The sequence below is a fragment of the Mustela lutreola genome, chromosome 14 (assembly GCF_030435805.1).
Source record: "Mustela lutreola isolate mMusLut2 chromosome 14, mMusLut2.pri, whole genome shotgun sequence".
Lineage (NCBI taxonomy): Eukaryota > Metazoa > Chordata > Mammalia > Carnivora > Mustelidae > Mustela > Mustela lutreola.
The window spans coordinates 2,041,590-2,057,041 of NC_081303.1; the positions used below are offsets into that span (position 1 = coordinate 2,041,590).

The window sequence follows — 15,452 nt, forward strand, 5'->3', positions numbered from 1 at the left end:
CTGTCTCTGGCGCGGCCCGTGCGGCGCCTCCGGACCCCGCGGATCCTGCCGCGCGGCCTCGCCGCTCCCCTGCAAGAGGACGGAGGGTCCCCCGGCCCCGCCGCTGTGGGGTCCCCGCTGACGACCCGTGGCCCGACGGCGCCTCAGGCCGCGGCTTACGGCAACCCCGCGCTGAGAGCCCCTCCTCGGCCCGTCTCCGCCCGGCCCCGGGAGCTCTGCCGGACTCCGACCCGCCGTCCTCCGGCGACCCCGAGCGACCCGCGACCCCACGGTCCCCGCGAGGCCCCCACCCCGCGGCGCCCCTGGAGCGACGACCCGCCGCGGGCAGACCTCCGGCCGCCGGGATCCCGGCCGCTGCTCTCCCTGCCGGTAAGTGGCGACGGGGCCCTCCCCGCGGTCTGTGCGCCGAACATCACCTCGGGCCGCGTCTCCGCGCGTCCGACCGTCCGGAAAGTGCCGCTTGTCCGTTCCCGGAGTCGCCGCTGTTCTTCCCGTCACCCCCCGCTGGGCCCGGAGGAGCTCGGGACGCTCCGGTGACTGCCCCGCGGAGCTCCTGGGACCAGATAAAATTTAAGTCTCCCACTCCTCCGCCATCTTGCCGCTCTCCTCGCATATTTAAATTTTAGAAAAATCAGTAACAACAGCGGTAGCTGGAGAACTTGACCAACACAGCCCACGGGTCACCTTACCGAACATTCCAGAAGGCTAAGCACTGCTGCTCCCCAGCAGGCACCATCATCATCCCCATTTAAAGCAGTCTCATGGAGCTTCAGAAAGTTGTGCTTGGTCACAAAGCTAGAGAGACGCACAGCTGGGATTTTGAACCCAGGCCAGTCAGCTCTGAAGCCCATGATCCCGATGATTAGGAGGCACATCTTCTGCCTGGGCTCTGGAAGACAAGTTGAAGTGGGAACAAACCTGGAGCCAGGGAGCTCCATGAAGTGCCTGTTCCTACTATCATACCCTGGAGGAATGTCTACACTTGTATTTCTGAGTCTCCTCCTTCAAGTCTCTCTTGACCCTTATCCAATCAGGCTTTCAGTCACACCGATTCCCTGAGACTGTTCCCACCAAGGTCTTCCGCTTCAGAAAAGCCAGCAGCCAATTCTCTGTGCTCATGTTATTTGTCCGGTCAGCCCCTGGCTCTCGTCCTACTTCATGGACTGTTCCTTCTCTGTGTCATTTGTTGGGCTGCAGTCCTCTCTCCACTCTGTAAATCTGCAGGGTGTGCCAGGGCTCACCACGGATTTCTTTTCTGACTTGGTGATCCTAGCCATCACCCTGAAGAACATCTAAATGTTTGATGACTGCCACGTTTCTATTTCCAGCAAGGACTTCCCAGCCACAAATGCCTACCTGATCATCTCCATTCAGTAGTTTAAAAAGCTTCTCAAATTTTACTAGAGGGACCAAAACCCAGCCACGGATTGGGCAAGGCTAAGAAAACAAATGAGAGGTCAAGGCAACCAGAGACTGAAAGTAACCGGAGGAAGTGGTATCCCCCAGACTGAAGATTCAAGGGAGGAGACGGTGTTATCAGGATCCAATGAGAATTGCAACCCATTAAGAGCTGTAGTGGAGGAGAGATAACAGCGGCTTCTAGAGAGAACACCTGCACAGGGAGAGGGCGGTGACTGCTCTCTCCTCTTGCTCTTTGATCTCCTGTATAGGCCTCTTAATAGTCAAACCAATCAGACACCAGCCCAGTGAGGCGCTCTGCAGGGCTCAGCCTCTGGGGCACAGGGCAAGGAGGCCTGAGAATGGACAGGCAGTGAAGGAGGGTAGCAGAGGGGAAGAAAATAACCAGCATGAGAGAGCACAAGTGAGACCCTGCGTGGCCTCTCATCCCACACACAGTAAAATCTGTAGTCCTTACTCTGGCTCACAGAATCTTACATGGTCCAGCACCTGCTTCCTAATCATTTTTGTCCTCTGAGATTTCCATTTTTTTTTTTTTTTGTAACCTCAGCCAGTCATTTAAATAGGGTATTAGAATCCACCTAGAAATTAAAAATATTACAGCAGGTGCGTTTTCAGGATATTAATCTTCTGTATTTTCAGAAGCAGAAGGTCCAGCATTAATAAATGCCATTGAGTAAATGGGTAAATAAACCCCTTTGGGGTCATAAACTGCAAATATCCTTTTCTTTCTTAAGGAAAGACTTAAACTTTTTTGGTCTCCTTATTTTGTTGATATCTTTTTGTTCTACTTGTTTGTCGGACATTCTTATTCTTTGAAAACCAAGATCCAGGGCTTTCTTCAGAAAGCTGGTCTAGGTCATCTGACATTCAAGCTCCAGACTCGCTCCGTGTTTATAGGATGCGCCAACAGGTCCTAAAAGGAGAGACCTTAGGTCCATCGAAAGTTGGGTTTTAGAGGGAGGAGTTATTTAGTGACATTGTCAGATAGACACTCCGTTTATTCACTTTTCTATACATTTTTAAATTCTGGCCTTATATCAAGTTAGATTTCTAAAGGACTCAGGGGGCGCCTGGGTGGCTCAGTGGGTTAAGCTTCTGCCTTCGGCTCGGGTCATGATCCCAGGGTCCTGGGATCAAACCCCGAATCGAGCCCCACATCAGGCTCTCTGCTCAACAGGGAGCCTGCTTCCCCCTCTTTCTGTCTACCTCTCTGCCTACTTGTGATCTCTGTCAAATAAATAAATAATATCTTAAAAAACAAACAAACAAACAAATAATAAAGGACTCAGACCACAACTTCGCCCCTCTGAAGGTCCTCTCACCGAGTCCATCGGTGTTGTGGGTTTTGGCTTTTATCAAGGCATTTTTCATATGGATGCTTTTGAGTCATATGGTTGGATTTTTTATTGGTTAAAAACATTTTGAAGCTACAGTGAGAAATTTGGCTTAAATTTACTGCACACTCATCTATACTATGGAACATGATTCATCCGTAAAAAGGAACAAAGTACTGATACACGCTATGGTGTGGTTGCATCTTGAATGCCTCACACTTAGGGAAAGTTACCAGACACAGAAGGCCAGATATTGTGCGATCTGTTCCTATGCAATACCTAGAATAGGCAAGTCCGTAGAGATGGGAAACAAACTGGTGGTGGCCAGGGGCTGAGGGGAGAGTTGAATGGAAACTGACTGTTACTGGGTTTAGGGTTTTCTTTTTCTTTTTCTTTTTTTTTTCTTTTTTTAAGTGATTAAAAAAAAGATTTTATTTATTTATTTGACAGACATAGATCACAAGCAGGCAGAGAGAGAGGAAAGCAGCTCCTTGCTGAGCAGAGAACCTGATGCGGGGCTCGATCCCAGGACCCTGAGACCATGACCTGAGCCGATGGCAGAGGCTTAACCCACTGAGCCACCCAGGCGCCCCTGATGAGAATATTTTTAACCAGATAGAGGTGGTGATTGTACAACACTATGAATGTACTAAATACCTCTCTGAATCATACACTTAAAATGGTTGCTTTCATGCTATATAAACTTCACCTCAATAATAAAATTTTTAAAATAGTGCACATTCAGTCTAAAGAGAAGGTATGGGGTAGGCAAGGTCATGGGACGTGTTAGCAGCCACCTGAAGGGTGATCAGGAGAAGAGTGGTTATTTGGTTATTCTGTGGTCCCCAAAGGGCAGAACTAGAATGAGTAGGTGAATGTTATAAACCATTGCAAAACCCCAGTGAGATTGAAACTAATGCTGGAGGGCTGTTTGCCCACCATGGGATGGCCGAAGCAAGGGTCAATGAATACCATCAACAGAAGAAGCCTTAGGTCCATAGGAAGGACCACTGTCCTTCCCTTGTGCCCATCCCCATCACACATGACTGCACAGCTTGCTCACTGCTGCCAACCAAGGTTGTATTCACTGCAGTTTCCAACACAAATTTATCATGGGTAGAAGGAATGCTCAGTCTCAGACAACGACCAGGAACCCCACAGCCAAGGTGCCTGTTCTCCAATAGAATCCTCCTCCCCTCCGCTTGAACTACCTTCTCCCCTGGACACAGCCTCAATCTTGACCTCACCCCAAACTGTATCAACTCTGAAATCGCATACTCCAGCACCCCACCCCCGTAGTTTGCCCCTTCTTGTAGACCTAGTGCTCAACTACCTCATTGCAGCACTAGTCGATTGTACCTCGTTGAACCTCCAGGCCATTAACTAGCTTCTTCATTTCCCTTCTGTTCGGTACTGTTGTCGAACCTATCTTGTCTCCATGACAGGATTTTGAACCTTGCCTTCTGAGACAACTCATTCCTTTTAGAAAAATGGTTCTGCTCCTTATCGTGAGTGTCTGCCTTTGTTTTTCCACTTCTCTATTCGTTCATTCAAAACATATTTGTGGAGTGTCTGTGGCATATCAGGCATATGCTAAATCCCAGAAACACAGCAATGAACAAGATAATTTGCTCCTACCCTTAAGGAACTTAGAATCTAGCAGAAAAGACAGATATTAAGCAATTACTCAATAATTAGTTAATTAGAATTAAAGGAAGGAAGAAAAACATGGGCTGTGAGAAAAGAATTTTTTTTTAAGATTTTATTTACTTATTTGACAGACAGAGATCACACGTAGGCAGAGAGAGGGAAGCAGGCTCCCTGCCTAGCAGAGAGCCCGATGTGGGGCTCGATCCCAGGACCCTGGGATCATGACCTGAGCTGAAGGCAGAGGCTTTAACCCACTGAGCCACCCAGGTGCCCCTGAGAATAGAATTTTTAAGAAAGGACCTACACACAGAACTAAATATAAACACGTTTATTATCAAACTTTGTACTGCCATGCCAAACACAGAATAGGTATGGCATAAGCTTAAATAAATACATACTTTAAAAACTATAAAATATTTTAAATCATAATTTAAAATACTTTGTTAAACTCAAACACCATATTTACATTTCACACAGCTATTTCCATTGCAGTATATATAAATATTTATATGTACAACATTTGAGCAATTTAAGAGAAAATAATAAGCTATTCCATAGGTAGCCTGCTTGCAGAGTTGTTTATTTTTCTCTCCCTTATTTCCCAGAGTTCTTTTGCTCTGTCAAAATCTCTGACCTTCTGACCCTTAGCATGCCTCCCTGTTGACTTTTGGCTTTGCGTTGGCCAACATGCAGCCAGCACTTCTCCGAAACTGATTTTTCAGCACATGCCAGATTAGTGAATCTAGCTAGATTAGAGAGTTTTGATTCTCACATCATTGGCAAGATGGAGTGAGAAGCTCTGGTGATGGACGCGCCAAGAATTTCTCACTGCCAATGATCAACTGATAACTGAAGATTCCATAGGAATTTTAACTTCCCTCATAAATAAACACAAGTATTCATTCATACAGACTGTCCTTTCTTCATGAACACCCTAACAAACAGAATAACACAGTTAAGGAATTAATATTAAAAATCTTCACTTTAAAAAAAACCATTGGATAAATCCTTTTCACGGAGAGTTCTCATCATGAATTTAAAATCTTATGTCATATGTAAGAATGATACGTTGATGCATCACATCTGATAAACATCTTTGTAGGAATGGAAAGCACATCCATTTTCTACCTGGTTTTTTTTAGAACAAAGATATTCATGAAAGTGTAATTTTATTTGTTTGCATTTATGCTTTTTTCAAATCAGAACACTTGGCCTAATGGAGGTTTTTGGCATGGAAAGCCACATCCTTCTGAAAACAAAGCTGACACTGTACAAGTGTATGCCATTGGGATTCTACTCTCCTGATACTACTTGTGTTTTTACTTATTTTTTTTTTTTAAATAGGCTCCACACCCAGCATGGAGCCCATTGCAGAGCTTAAACTCGTGACTCTGAGACCAAGACCTGAGCTGAGATCAAAGTCAGACACCTAATGGACTGAGCCACCCAGGTGCCCAGCTACTCATGTTTTTAAAAGTAACTATAGTAAGAATCTCAACTTTACACTGGTTAACAATATACATTGCTGGGGGACAGCATTTCCCCTTTTTTGAAATAAATTTACTACAGAACCTGTTAATTAATAAACAAAGATCTAGGCTAAGTAACATTTACCCTAGCCATAGTCTTAACCTGCACATCTTTTAAAGTCCCTACAATACTTACACTGAATTAAGAATTAGGGAAGGTTGTTCTTTAGCCAATGCAAATAAAAGAACATAATCTCTAAGAACACTTTATAAAGCACTGAATCCCACAGGGATAAAAGTGATTAAGACTGCTTAGTAATCTTCGCACAGAGTATTAAGTAGGATTTCCCCATGCACTCGCCTGTGGGCTTTAAAAAATGGTCATTTTTTTGCACATTGGTAATAGAGTATCTTTGGCCGAGTTGTTTTCCCTAAACTCCTGACTGTTATTCATTCCGACGACAGGAGCCATGTAATCAATCAGTAATTGAGATACAGAAAGAAACAATACCACAAAATACCATATTTCCCCACGAGATCTCACAGTGAGCAGGGAGACAGTTAGAACAGGAATCCTGAGACCCTAGAGCCGAAGTCTCTTCACTTTTGTCAAGAAGAGAATATGCTTTTCCTCCATCAGCACTTTCCAGATGCTGAGAACAAGATAGAGAAAGCCGAGTCCTGCTGGTGACAGGCTGGCCTCCCCACTAGAGCCTGGGCCATTGAAGTCCTCATGGGGTCCATGCTCTCAGCTGTCAAGGTGGCAGATGTGGGAGCTGAGAAGCACCAGAGACCAGAGGATCCCCTTCTGTCGCTGCCCTCATCAGACTATTGGTCTAGTCCCCTGGAGGTACCAGTGCTCCTGCAAACGAAGAATGCATACTGTCAAGGACCTTTAATATTCTGCATTAATAGCAACAACAAAATTCACCTTCTAGCCCAGACCACTGTGTTCTCTCTCACTAGAGAGTCCAAGCATGAACAACAAAATTCTATTTAGTTAGGGCAGCAAAACTATTCTGGATGATACTGGAATGGTGGGCACACGTCATTATACACCTGTCAAAACCCATAGATTATACAAAACCAAGAGGAAACCCTAATGTAAATAATGGACTTTAGTTAATAATAATGTATCTATATTGACCCATCAATTGTAACAAAATGCCCCACTAACACAAGTTGTTACTAAAAGAGGACATAGAAGGGTCAAGGAGTATGTTGGAATTCTAATTTCTGCTCATTTTTTCTGTAAACCTACGACTGCCTAAAAAAAATAAAGTCTATTAACTTACAAAATATATTCAGGGGAGAGAACTGACCCTTCCAAATTCTCAGAAAGCACAGCAGAGTGGCTAAGAACACAGATTCTGCCTCGGTTTGAATTCTGGCTATGCCATTCACTAGATTTAAGATTTTAAACAAGTTTATGTAACTTGTCTGTTCCTCATATTCTTACCCTTACGATAAGAAATTGGCAACAGTCCCCATCTCATACAATTCCTAGTTTAGGACAGTTCTAGAAGATAGTAAGTGCCACATAAGGATTAACGATCATCATCATTATTATTAACTTTCACAAGTGAAATGACTCTATTAGGCCAAGTCTTGTTTATTTTTTCTTTTCCTTCTGCAAAGAAATGAAATAACTTTTCATAAAACACCACAAAGGTGGTGATTCTCCCCCAAAGAACTAGCAGGTTTGGCGGGCTCAAGGAGCAACAGAACATGAAGAAAGGTTATGCTCTTTCAAAATCATATGGGATTTTAAGTCTTACCTGATTCCTTTGGACTAAAAGTGACTACAAAGCCATGTGGAAGGATCCGTCGGATTCAAGGCTTTGGCAGCTGCTGTGGAATACACAAGAACACTAAATTAAGCTCTGTTTCCCAACACGAACAGAGAAAAATGTGTAGAATATTCAGTGGCATGCTTTGGACAAGAATGCAACTTACCTGGCAGGAACAAATTTCTTTGCTGCAAGAAAAAGAAGACCATTAATTTGGACTAAAAGACTTTGAAGGACATATCACATTCAGAAAAAATATGGCACTATTCACCAGGGACTACAAGCTCCATGCCTTCAGGGCCCCTGTGATAATCAGAGCACAAACACAGCTGGGGCAAGCCGGGGATGTGCAAAGTACACACTCATCCTAAGGGCCCAGCAGCTTCCTAATGCTAGCGACAGCCGCAGGCTCAGCTTGCCGAGTTCATCTGCCAGTTTTTCAAGAGAAGTCCCATACCTAAATTTTATGAGAGAGTTCTCATTTTATAAATGTCAGAACTTGATTTTAAAAAGTGTTAAATATTTCATAAGCCAAACAAGCTGTGAGTGTGGCTATACGTGTTTGCAGGGGACAGTCCCCAGGAGATACTCCATATTGAAGCCTATATTCCAAGTGAATGTTTTGGAAATGTTTTAACCATTTCCTGGGAGCACAAACCCAAAGCCTCACTGCACAACAACCATGGGAGATGCAGAATTGCCCGTGAATGGTATCTCTCGGAACTGTCCACTGTTCATTAACGTGTATTTCCTAAAACTCTTCTTCTAAGACCACAGCTCAATTATACTGTTTATTACTGTTTATCTAGTAACTCGAGTCTAATTACTGTTTAAATGTGTAAGAGAGAACATGACTCATCAAGGAGAAAAAAAATACATTTTTCAAAAACATTTTTGGAGTGTGCTCCCAAACTCCCTTACCCTTCTTCCTCAGGCGTTTCAGGAGCCAGAGGAGAAATGAGGCTAACGTCAAGACGGAGGTCCCAGCAGCAGCAAGGCCGACTGCCAGGGGAGCGTTGGACTCAGCGGGAGCTAGGGAAACCGAGAGGGAGGAACGGTCACGAGAAGGAACTGAATTTCAAGTCTTTCTGTTCTGTCCATTTGCCCTTTCCTTTGCACACTGATGAGCCCGACTTCAGTACACACAGAGGCACTTAAGTCCTCTGAGACGGACCCAACCACCTGCGCAGCTTGTCTCCCACCGCTGCCGGGAGCTCTCTAACCCTCCAAGCCCTTCCCAGCACCCACCGCACCTTGCTCAAGACTGGCTGCTTGCTCTTTCCCTCGCCTGTCTTCTGCTTCCCGACTTTGACCTCGAGCTCCCCTTTTTCCACTTGTCACAATTCTACCCATTCCATCCACATCCACGCTCTTCTGTTTTCTGTCACCATAAAACTAAGTATTCACCAGCTTCTCAACCTTAGGAACCTCTCTTGTTTGAATGTAATGAACGGTTCGTTTCTTTCCCCTCTTCCGTCTAGCCTCCCAGACAACCAGCACCAGTCAGGGCTTCACCTTCACAGGTCGGCGGCATCCCAGACCAGTGTCCTGTGGCATCACAGGTCAGAGCTGCAGACCCATTGAGTGTCCATCCTTCGGGACATGCAAACGCACACACAGCCCCCAACACGGGCTCCCCGCTGCAGCTCATGTTCGTCTTTCCGGAAACTGCCAGGCTTGAACATTGTACCACTGCGAATGATGGACCCGTGGGAAGGTTAACAAAGGTCTCCTGGAAAAGGTCTAAAACGGACTGAAAACTTTTCAACAGATGTGACTTATAAGCATTACCTAGTTTTCAGCATGTAGGAAATTAGGGTCAAGCCCCATCGGGCAATCTAGCTTCAGACACACATGAAGTATTTGACCTAACTCCTTAAAGTCTAAATTCAGCCCTACCTTGGCAGGAGGGGACCTTCTGCGTCCACTGTCCCTGAGAGGTGCACTCGAGCTGAGCTGACCCATGTAACTCAAAGCCGTCCTCACAGCTGAAGGCACAGGAGGACTCGTAGGTGAACTCTCCAGCAGAGGAGTGGGCACACCTCACTGAGCCACGCTGGAGATGCCGGACAGCGTCGCATTTCACAGCTGGAGGACACAAGTGAGCACATTAGAAGTCTGTATCAGGAAGCAACCGTTTTCTCAAGTAATCAAGTCCCTAGGTCTTCAGTAGTTTTTATCTTGAAGTAAAAACAAAAACTGTACCTTCACATGTGGGCTCCTCACTGTCCCATTTGCCTGTGGGGCCACACTGGAGATTTTTGGATCCCTTCAACACAAATCCCTTTTCACAGAAGAACTCACAGTTGGACCCACTTTGGAAACTTCCAGAAGCACTTGGAAGACAATTCATGTAGCCTTTCTCTGGGATGGACAAGGCTTTGCACTGAAAAGCTGAAACACCAAAATGATGGTCAGAAAATACTGCAGTGGAATTAGAGAGTTCATTCATTTGATGAATGAACCCCTCTGTTTTGGGCAAAACAATGTTTAGAGATCTAAAGCCTCTTCATTCCTCCCTGGACAGTTGGAAGATGACTGTCTTTGAATGCCAGTCCCTTCGTTGATAATGGCCCTCAGTAAAGGACAGCCTGTAATAGAACCAGTGTTTCCTGAGCACTGTCCTCACATTTGAAAGAAGTTACAGTCAGGAGAAAGATTTTATGTAGTCAGAGAGCAAATTTTGGGTCCTGGATGCTAACAGATGAGGCCAAAATACAGAAGGAAGGTAAGAAGGCAGCCCGTGAAATGTGTCTGCTTTGCAGTTTGGTTTTGGTCTTGTGGCTTCTTAACACTGGAAATCATTCTGTGCTATATTTGGTGACAAAAGTACCAGTATGTGATAATGAAAACTGCTTGTTTTCAACATCATTACTCTTGCTTTAAAGTGGATTAAATTTTAGTGTGTTTATATATGATACCACACTTCGTACATTCTCTTCACTGCTAGTTATGAGCAGTTTCAGAAGAAAAGTGATTATAAGAGTTTTAAAATCAGGTCATGTTCTCATAATGCTACTTTTAAGTGTTCTCATGTGATTTTCTCTTAGATTAGGGTTTCTGCCTACTCCATGCCAATGCCAAAGAAGCCATATTAACACAGCACAGTGAAGAAACCAGCAAAACATCCCCTCTTAGTACATATAATCCTTTCCCTGGATAAGCATTGGTTCTTTTATATGAAACTCAAAAACATAGGAAGAATGTTGCCCATCAAATCTGATTACTCTAGTTAAAGTAGGCATCTAGTTTCATTTTAACTGCCCTAGTTTGAAGACTGCTGCCCTTTAAGGAAGAGGTGTAGAAAGGAGATGCTCTTGAGCTTACCTTCACAGACTGGGACCTGCTGACTCCATTTCCCTTGCGCGGTGCATTGAAGTTGGGCTGCTCCCTGCACCTGGAAGCCTTCCTCGCAGGTGAAACTGCAGAAGGACCCAAAGGTGAACTTGCCCTCAGGGGAGTGGCTACAGCTCACAGACCCGTTCTGAGGATGGCTGATGGCCTCACATGTCACAGCTGTAACATAGACACCCATGAACATTAGCAGGTCTGGCCTGACCACCTCAGGTACAGATTGAGAAGAAGAATGTTTACAGTGAATCTTGACATGGAGCAACTGTACCTTTACATGTTGGCTTCTTATTGTCCCAATTCCCAGATGAGGTACAGTGGAGGCGCTTGGAGCCCATTAGTTCAAATCCTTCTTCACAAGCAAAGGCACAAGTTGTGTTCCATGGGAAGTTTCCAGAGCTTTCGAGACAGTCCACAGTGCCATTGGCGGGCTTTGTCAGCGCACTGCACTCAACCACTGGGGATTTGAACGAGTACCGTGAATATGTTTACTTTCTACTGAGCTGGAACTTATAACAGGCAAAGGAAGCAGCTTTCAAACCGTAGATCCCAAAGTCCGAAATTAATTATTGGGGATATGCATGCACATGATAAAGCTTTTATGCCTTTTTAATACTTCCATCTTCTCTGACTGATTTACACTTTGACTATGCTAAGTGGTCTCTGATCTATGTTGTCACATCTCTCATCCTGTCTCTGATCTATTTTATGGAAGGCAAAAACAGAAAAAAAAACAGATTCTCGATCAGGATTTATGATCGTTGTAATAACAGAAATACTGACATACACGGGACATTCATTGGTGTCCACCCAGCAGGACCTGGATGCACAAAATTTTCACCTCCAGCCTAGAAAGATAAGCCTGAGAGAGAAAAAGAGCTGTCGGGACTGCTTGACTACCATGGTCTTATTCTTCTGCTGCATGGAGAGAGGCCAAGTGGGAGAAGTCATGAAGGTTTCTCGAGTGTGGTCCCAGCGCCACGGGCACTCTCTTACAAATCACCAGAGTCTCAGAAGAGCCCATCTCAAACCCGGTGGTTTTTCCAAAAACCTCTTTGAAACCGAGCAGGCACCCTACTGATCATACCTGTTGGTGAGGTGAATCTTACTAAAAACAACAACAAAAAGAACTTTCCCTGGAGTTTTGAAAGTGCTGTTAGTTGCATTAAAAAAAAAAAAAAAACGAGGCCGTGAGGGACAAGTCAGAGGGTGGTGTGCGTTCAGAGGCATTTACCATTGCAGGCTGGAAGAGGGGCGCTCCAGTCCCCCGCAGAAGTGCACCGTGTGGCCTCCGTGCTGCTTGGGATGAAACCCTTTTCACAGCGGACGGAGCACGAGGAATTGTAGCTGAAGAGTCCCAGAGGGTGGGCACAGACCAGGCTTCCGTGCTCAGGGTCTTCCTGCGCTCGACAGGTCACAGCTGAAAGGAGAGACCACATCAGATCTGCTCTCTGTGGCCCGGCACGAAGGGAGGAAGCCCTGGAAACTGTCACTACTGTTTACCGAACGCCTCCTCTCTCCGGGCGCTATGCTGTCACTCACATAGACCTAACCATTGGTGTTGACACCATTATCACCCTCATTTTGTCGCGAGAAAACTGGTACTCGAGAGTTTAACCACCTGATCCGGGCGTCTGAAGTCACAGTGGTCAATCTGGGATTTGAAACCAGGGCCCTTAACCACCACGTGAGACTACACGCCCCAGGGAAGGGAGGACGGGCAGAGTCGACACCCAAGCCAGCTGGGACAGCGACCGCGCTACCAACAGGAGTGCAGGAACGGGTGAGGCGGGGACTCACCTTGCTCACACCTGAGTCCACTGAAGCCGGGGTGGCACTCGCAGGTATAGTTGTTGACAGTCTCCACACACTCACCGTGGCCACTGCAGGATGTAGGGGTGCAGGCAGCTGCAGAAAACAACGAGGAAGAGGATCGTCATTGGGCTTACAATGCCATCCTTGGGGTTCAGGAGCAACAGTGTATGACAGAGAAGTCACCAGTTACAGGGACTGCCAGAGATTTTAACTAAAGGGCCTCACCCAAAGACAAAGCTGGGTTTGGAGCTCAGCTATTTTAAACCTTGATGTTCATGTGCAAGTGTCAGGGGGTAGAGCTGTTACTGGCATCGAGAACAGAAAATGCCCTTTCTCACAGACGTTCAAGACAGCTCTTCTACAAATAAATGAGTAACTCAATTATGCGTTGTATGAGCACACACTACATACGTGTCGACCTACCTCGGTACATACATTCTTGCCTACACTTACACAAAGAAGCAAAAAGATGTAATTTACCAAGCAGAAGGTTTTAAAATGGTATTTTTTTTTTAGAGCATAATGTTACCATGGTAGAGACCAGGTTTTGCAGACTGTCAATAATTTGGCAAGAGGCCCACAGCTCGACACGCCCTCCCACGCTGCTGCGAGCCCCGCACCTGTGTAACACAAGGCGAGCTTCTTTTTGTCACATCTCTCGTCATTCCACATGCCCGTGTCCTTGTCTCTCTTGATGTAGATCTCCACACAGTCTTCATTGTTTTGCTTGTTGTTTGGTTCGCCGGGAGCCCAGTTCTTGGCTTCTTCTGTCAGAAGCTTCTGGGTCCCTATCCAGGTCCACTGCTGATTGACCTTTCTGATTCCGATCCAGTAGTAAGTAGGTGAATGGCTGAACACAGAGTTCAGGTATTTAATCTCTTCTTGGTTTTGAATCGCGACCAGATGCGTGTACCTTTGCTGACAGTAAGCGCTGGCTTCGTCGAAAGTCATGGTTTCTGTGGACGCGTTGTACGACCAGGCTCTGCTCTCTTCAAACAGGACAAGTGCTAAAGGGGAACACAGGGAAGGCATGGAGAGGTTAGTCCTGCTGTAGTTCGACTCTATCCACTGGGCTTCTTATAGTCTTATTTTCATCTACCAGGGGCCTTGGGAATGATTTGAATTTTTTTTACCTTTTCCAAAGTAAGAAGGGGTCTGGAGGGAGAAACTGCTGTTGTTGTGCATACCTTTGGGGGTTGGGCCTCCCTGCACTCACCCACCCACAATCTGCCAGGATATCCCTACAGTAGTGTAATCATCAGAATAAGTAAGGTTACCGAGCACTTGATATGCACTTCCAAGCCCTGTGCGAGGCCCTTTCCATGACACTGGACCCTCGCGACACCTCTGGGAATAGGCCACTTAACGATCAACACTTAACACATCAGGAAGCAGAGGCACACGGAGGTAAACTGCCCCTAACCCACAGTGGATTGCACTGCGCAGAGAGGTCAGAGATGCTGCTAAACACCCTAAAACACATGCCCCTCCCCACCCCACCCACGAGGAGGAATTATCCTGCCTGAAATGCCAGTGGTGCCCAGGATGAGAAACCCTGATCTAATGAATGACATTGACTTACCAAGAGTGAGAGCAGAGAGAAGCTGTGAGGTGATCATGACTTCTAGGGCTCTTTTTATCAGAAGTTCGATCTTGAAATGCCTTTCGGGGGGGGGGGAGCACAAAATTAATTACAGGAAGAAATCTTAGGCAGCCAGTTACTGAGATCATTCTACATGATGTTTTTGGCAGCATCCTAAGATTTTAGGTAAAGAGTAACAGTGCCACCGTCTTTGCTTGTTTCATGGAAGTTGGCTAGAATGAATACATATAAAATTAAAGATTTTCGTCATGGAGGTGAAAGAGAAAAACCAGAGTTTAACTTGTTTGGATACAACAAGGAGCTGCACAGGTCTTTTATCAAAGGCTTTCTGCATCTCTATTCATACTGACAGCTCTGGTTCAAGGTCAGCCTTGCAAAGGCTCTTTGCACTTACTGTTCTGTGATGTCGTGGCTTCGGTGCCTGTGTTCGAAATCCTGCTTTTGTTCCTGCTACTTCTGTCTCCTGTGACCAGCGATTCTGGTGTGAAGTCAGCCGAGAGCCGCAGAGCACCGCTCCTACTGGAGCGCCTTTATAGAGAGGCTGGTTTCCTGTGAGTAATAATACAAGGATGTGTCCAAACCCAGTAAAGAGGAATTCCCCGGCAGCATCCAAAAAGTTTCCCGGGAATATCCACGACTCCAAAAAATTACAGTGATGTCAGACTCTAGTCCTCCAAGCTAATTCTCCTTTGTTCGTGTCTTTTAATTTTACATCAGTGCTACTAATAAGGCACAAATGTGGGGTTTTAAATTCTAATAACACCAAATCGATGTCTTTAAAAAGCCTGAAAACTTTGCTTATTAGTAGCATCTCTCTTGTAATTGCAATAACCAGAATTTCATGAACATAAGCAAACTCTGCGCTGGTGTTAGTAACTGTGGACTGTCATTCTTCATTTCTCATCTGCGCTGTCAGCAGTGTGCTGCCGACAGTCTTCTGGTTTTTTCTCTCTCTCTCACCAGTGCAACCCATTTTCTCTCTCTCTTACCAGTGCAACCCATTTTTTCTCTCTCTCTT

General features: G+C 45.6%; 1 protein-coding gene across 2 annotated transcripts; it reads right to left on the reverse strand.

Annotated features, from left to right (window-relative positions):
* Positions 1-4,719: 4,719 nt before the first annotated feature.
* SELE (selectin E) lies at positions 4,720-14,948 on the reverse strand. Of its 2 annotated transcripts, none has more exons than XM_059146462.1 (14): positions 14,825-14,948; positions 14,414-14,493; positions 13,452-13,838; positions 12,817-12,924; positions 12,251-12,436; positions 11,288-11,473; positions 10,993-11,181; positions 9,871-10,059; positions 9,565-9,753; positions 9,181-9,357; positions 8,587-8,697; positions 7,832-7,853; positions 7,654-7,726; positions 4,720-6,737 (listed from the first exon to the last, which is right to left on the reverse strand). In XM_059146462.1, the coding sequence occupies exons 2-13, from the start codon at positions 14,448-14,450 to the stop codon at positions 7,678-7,680; spliced, it is 1,830 nt and encodes a 609-aa protein (XP_059002445.1). In that variant the 5' UTR covers positions 14,451-14,493; positions 14,825-14,948; the 3' UTR covers positions 4,720-6,737; positions 7,654-7,677. The 2 variants fall into 2 exon arrangements, with proteins under 2 accessions (XP_059002445.1, XP_059002446.1); XM_059146463.1 differs by having other exon boundaries at positions 14,829-14,946.
* Between the last annotated feature and the right edge of the window lie 504 nt (positions 14,949-15,452).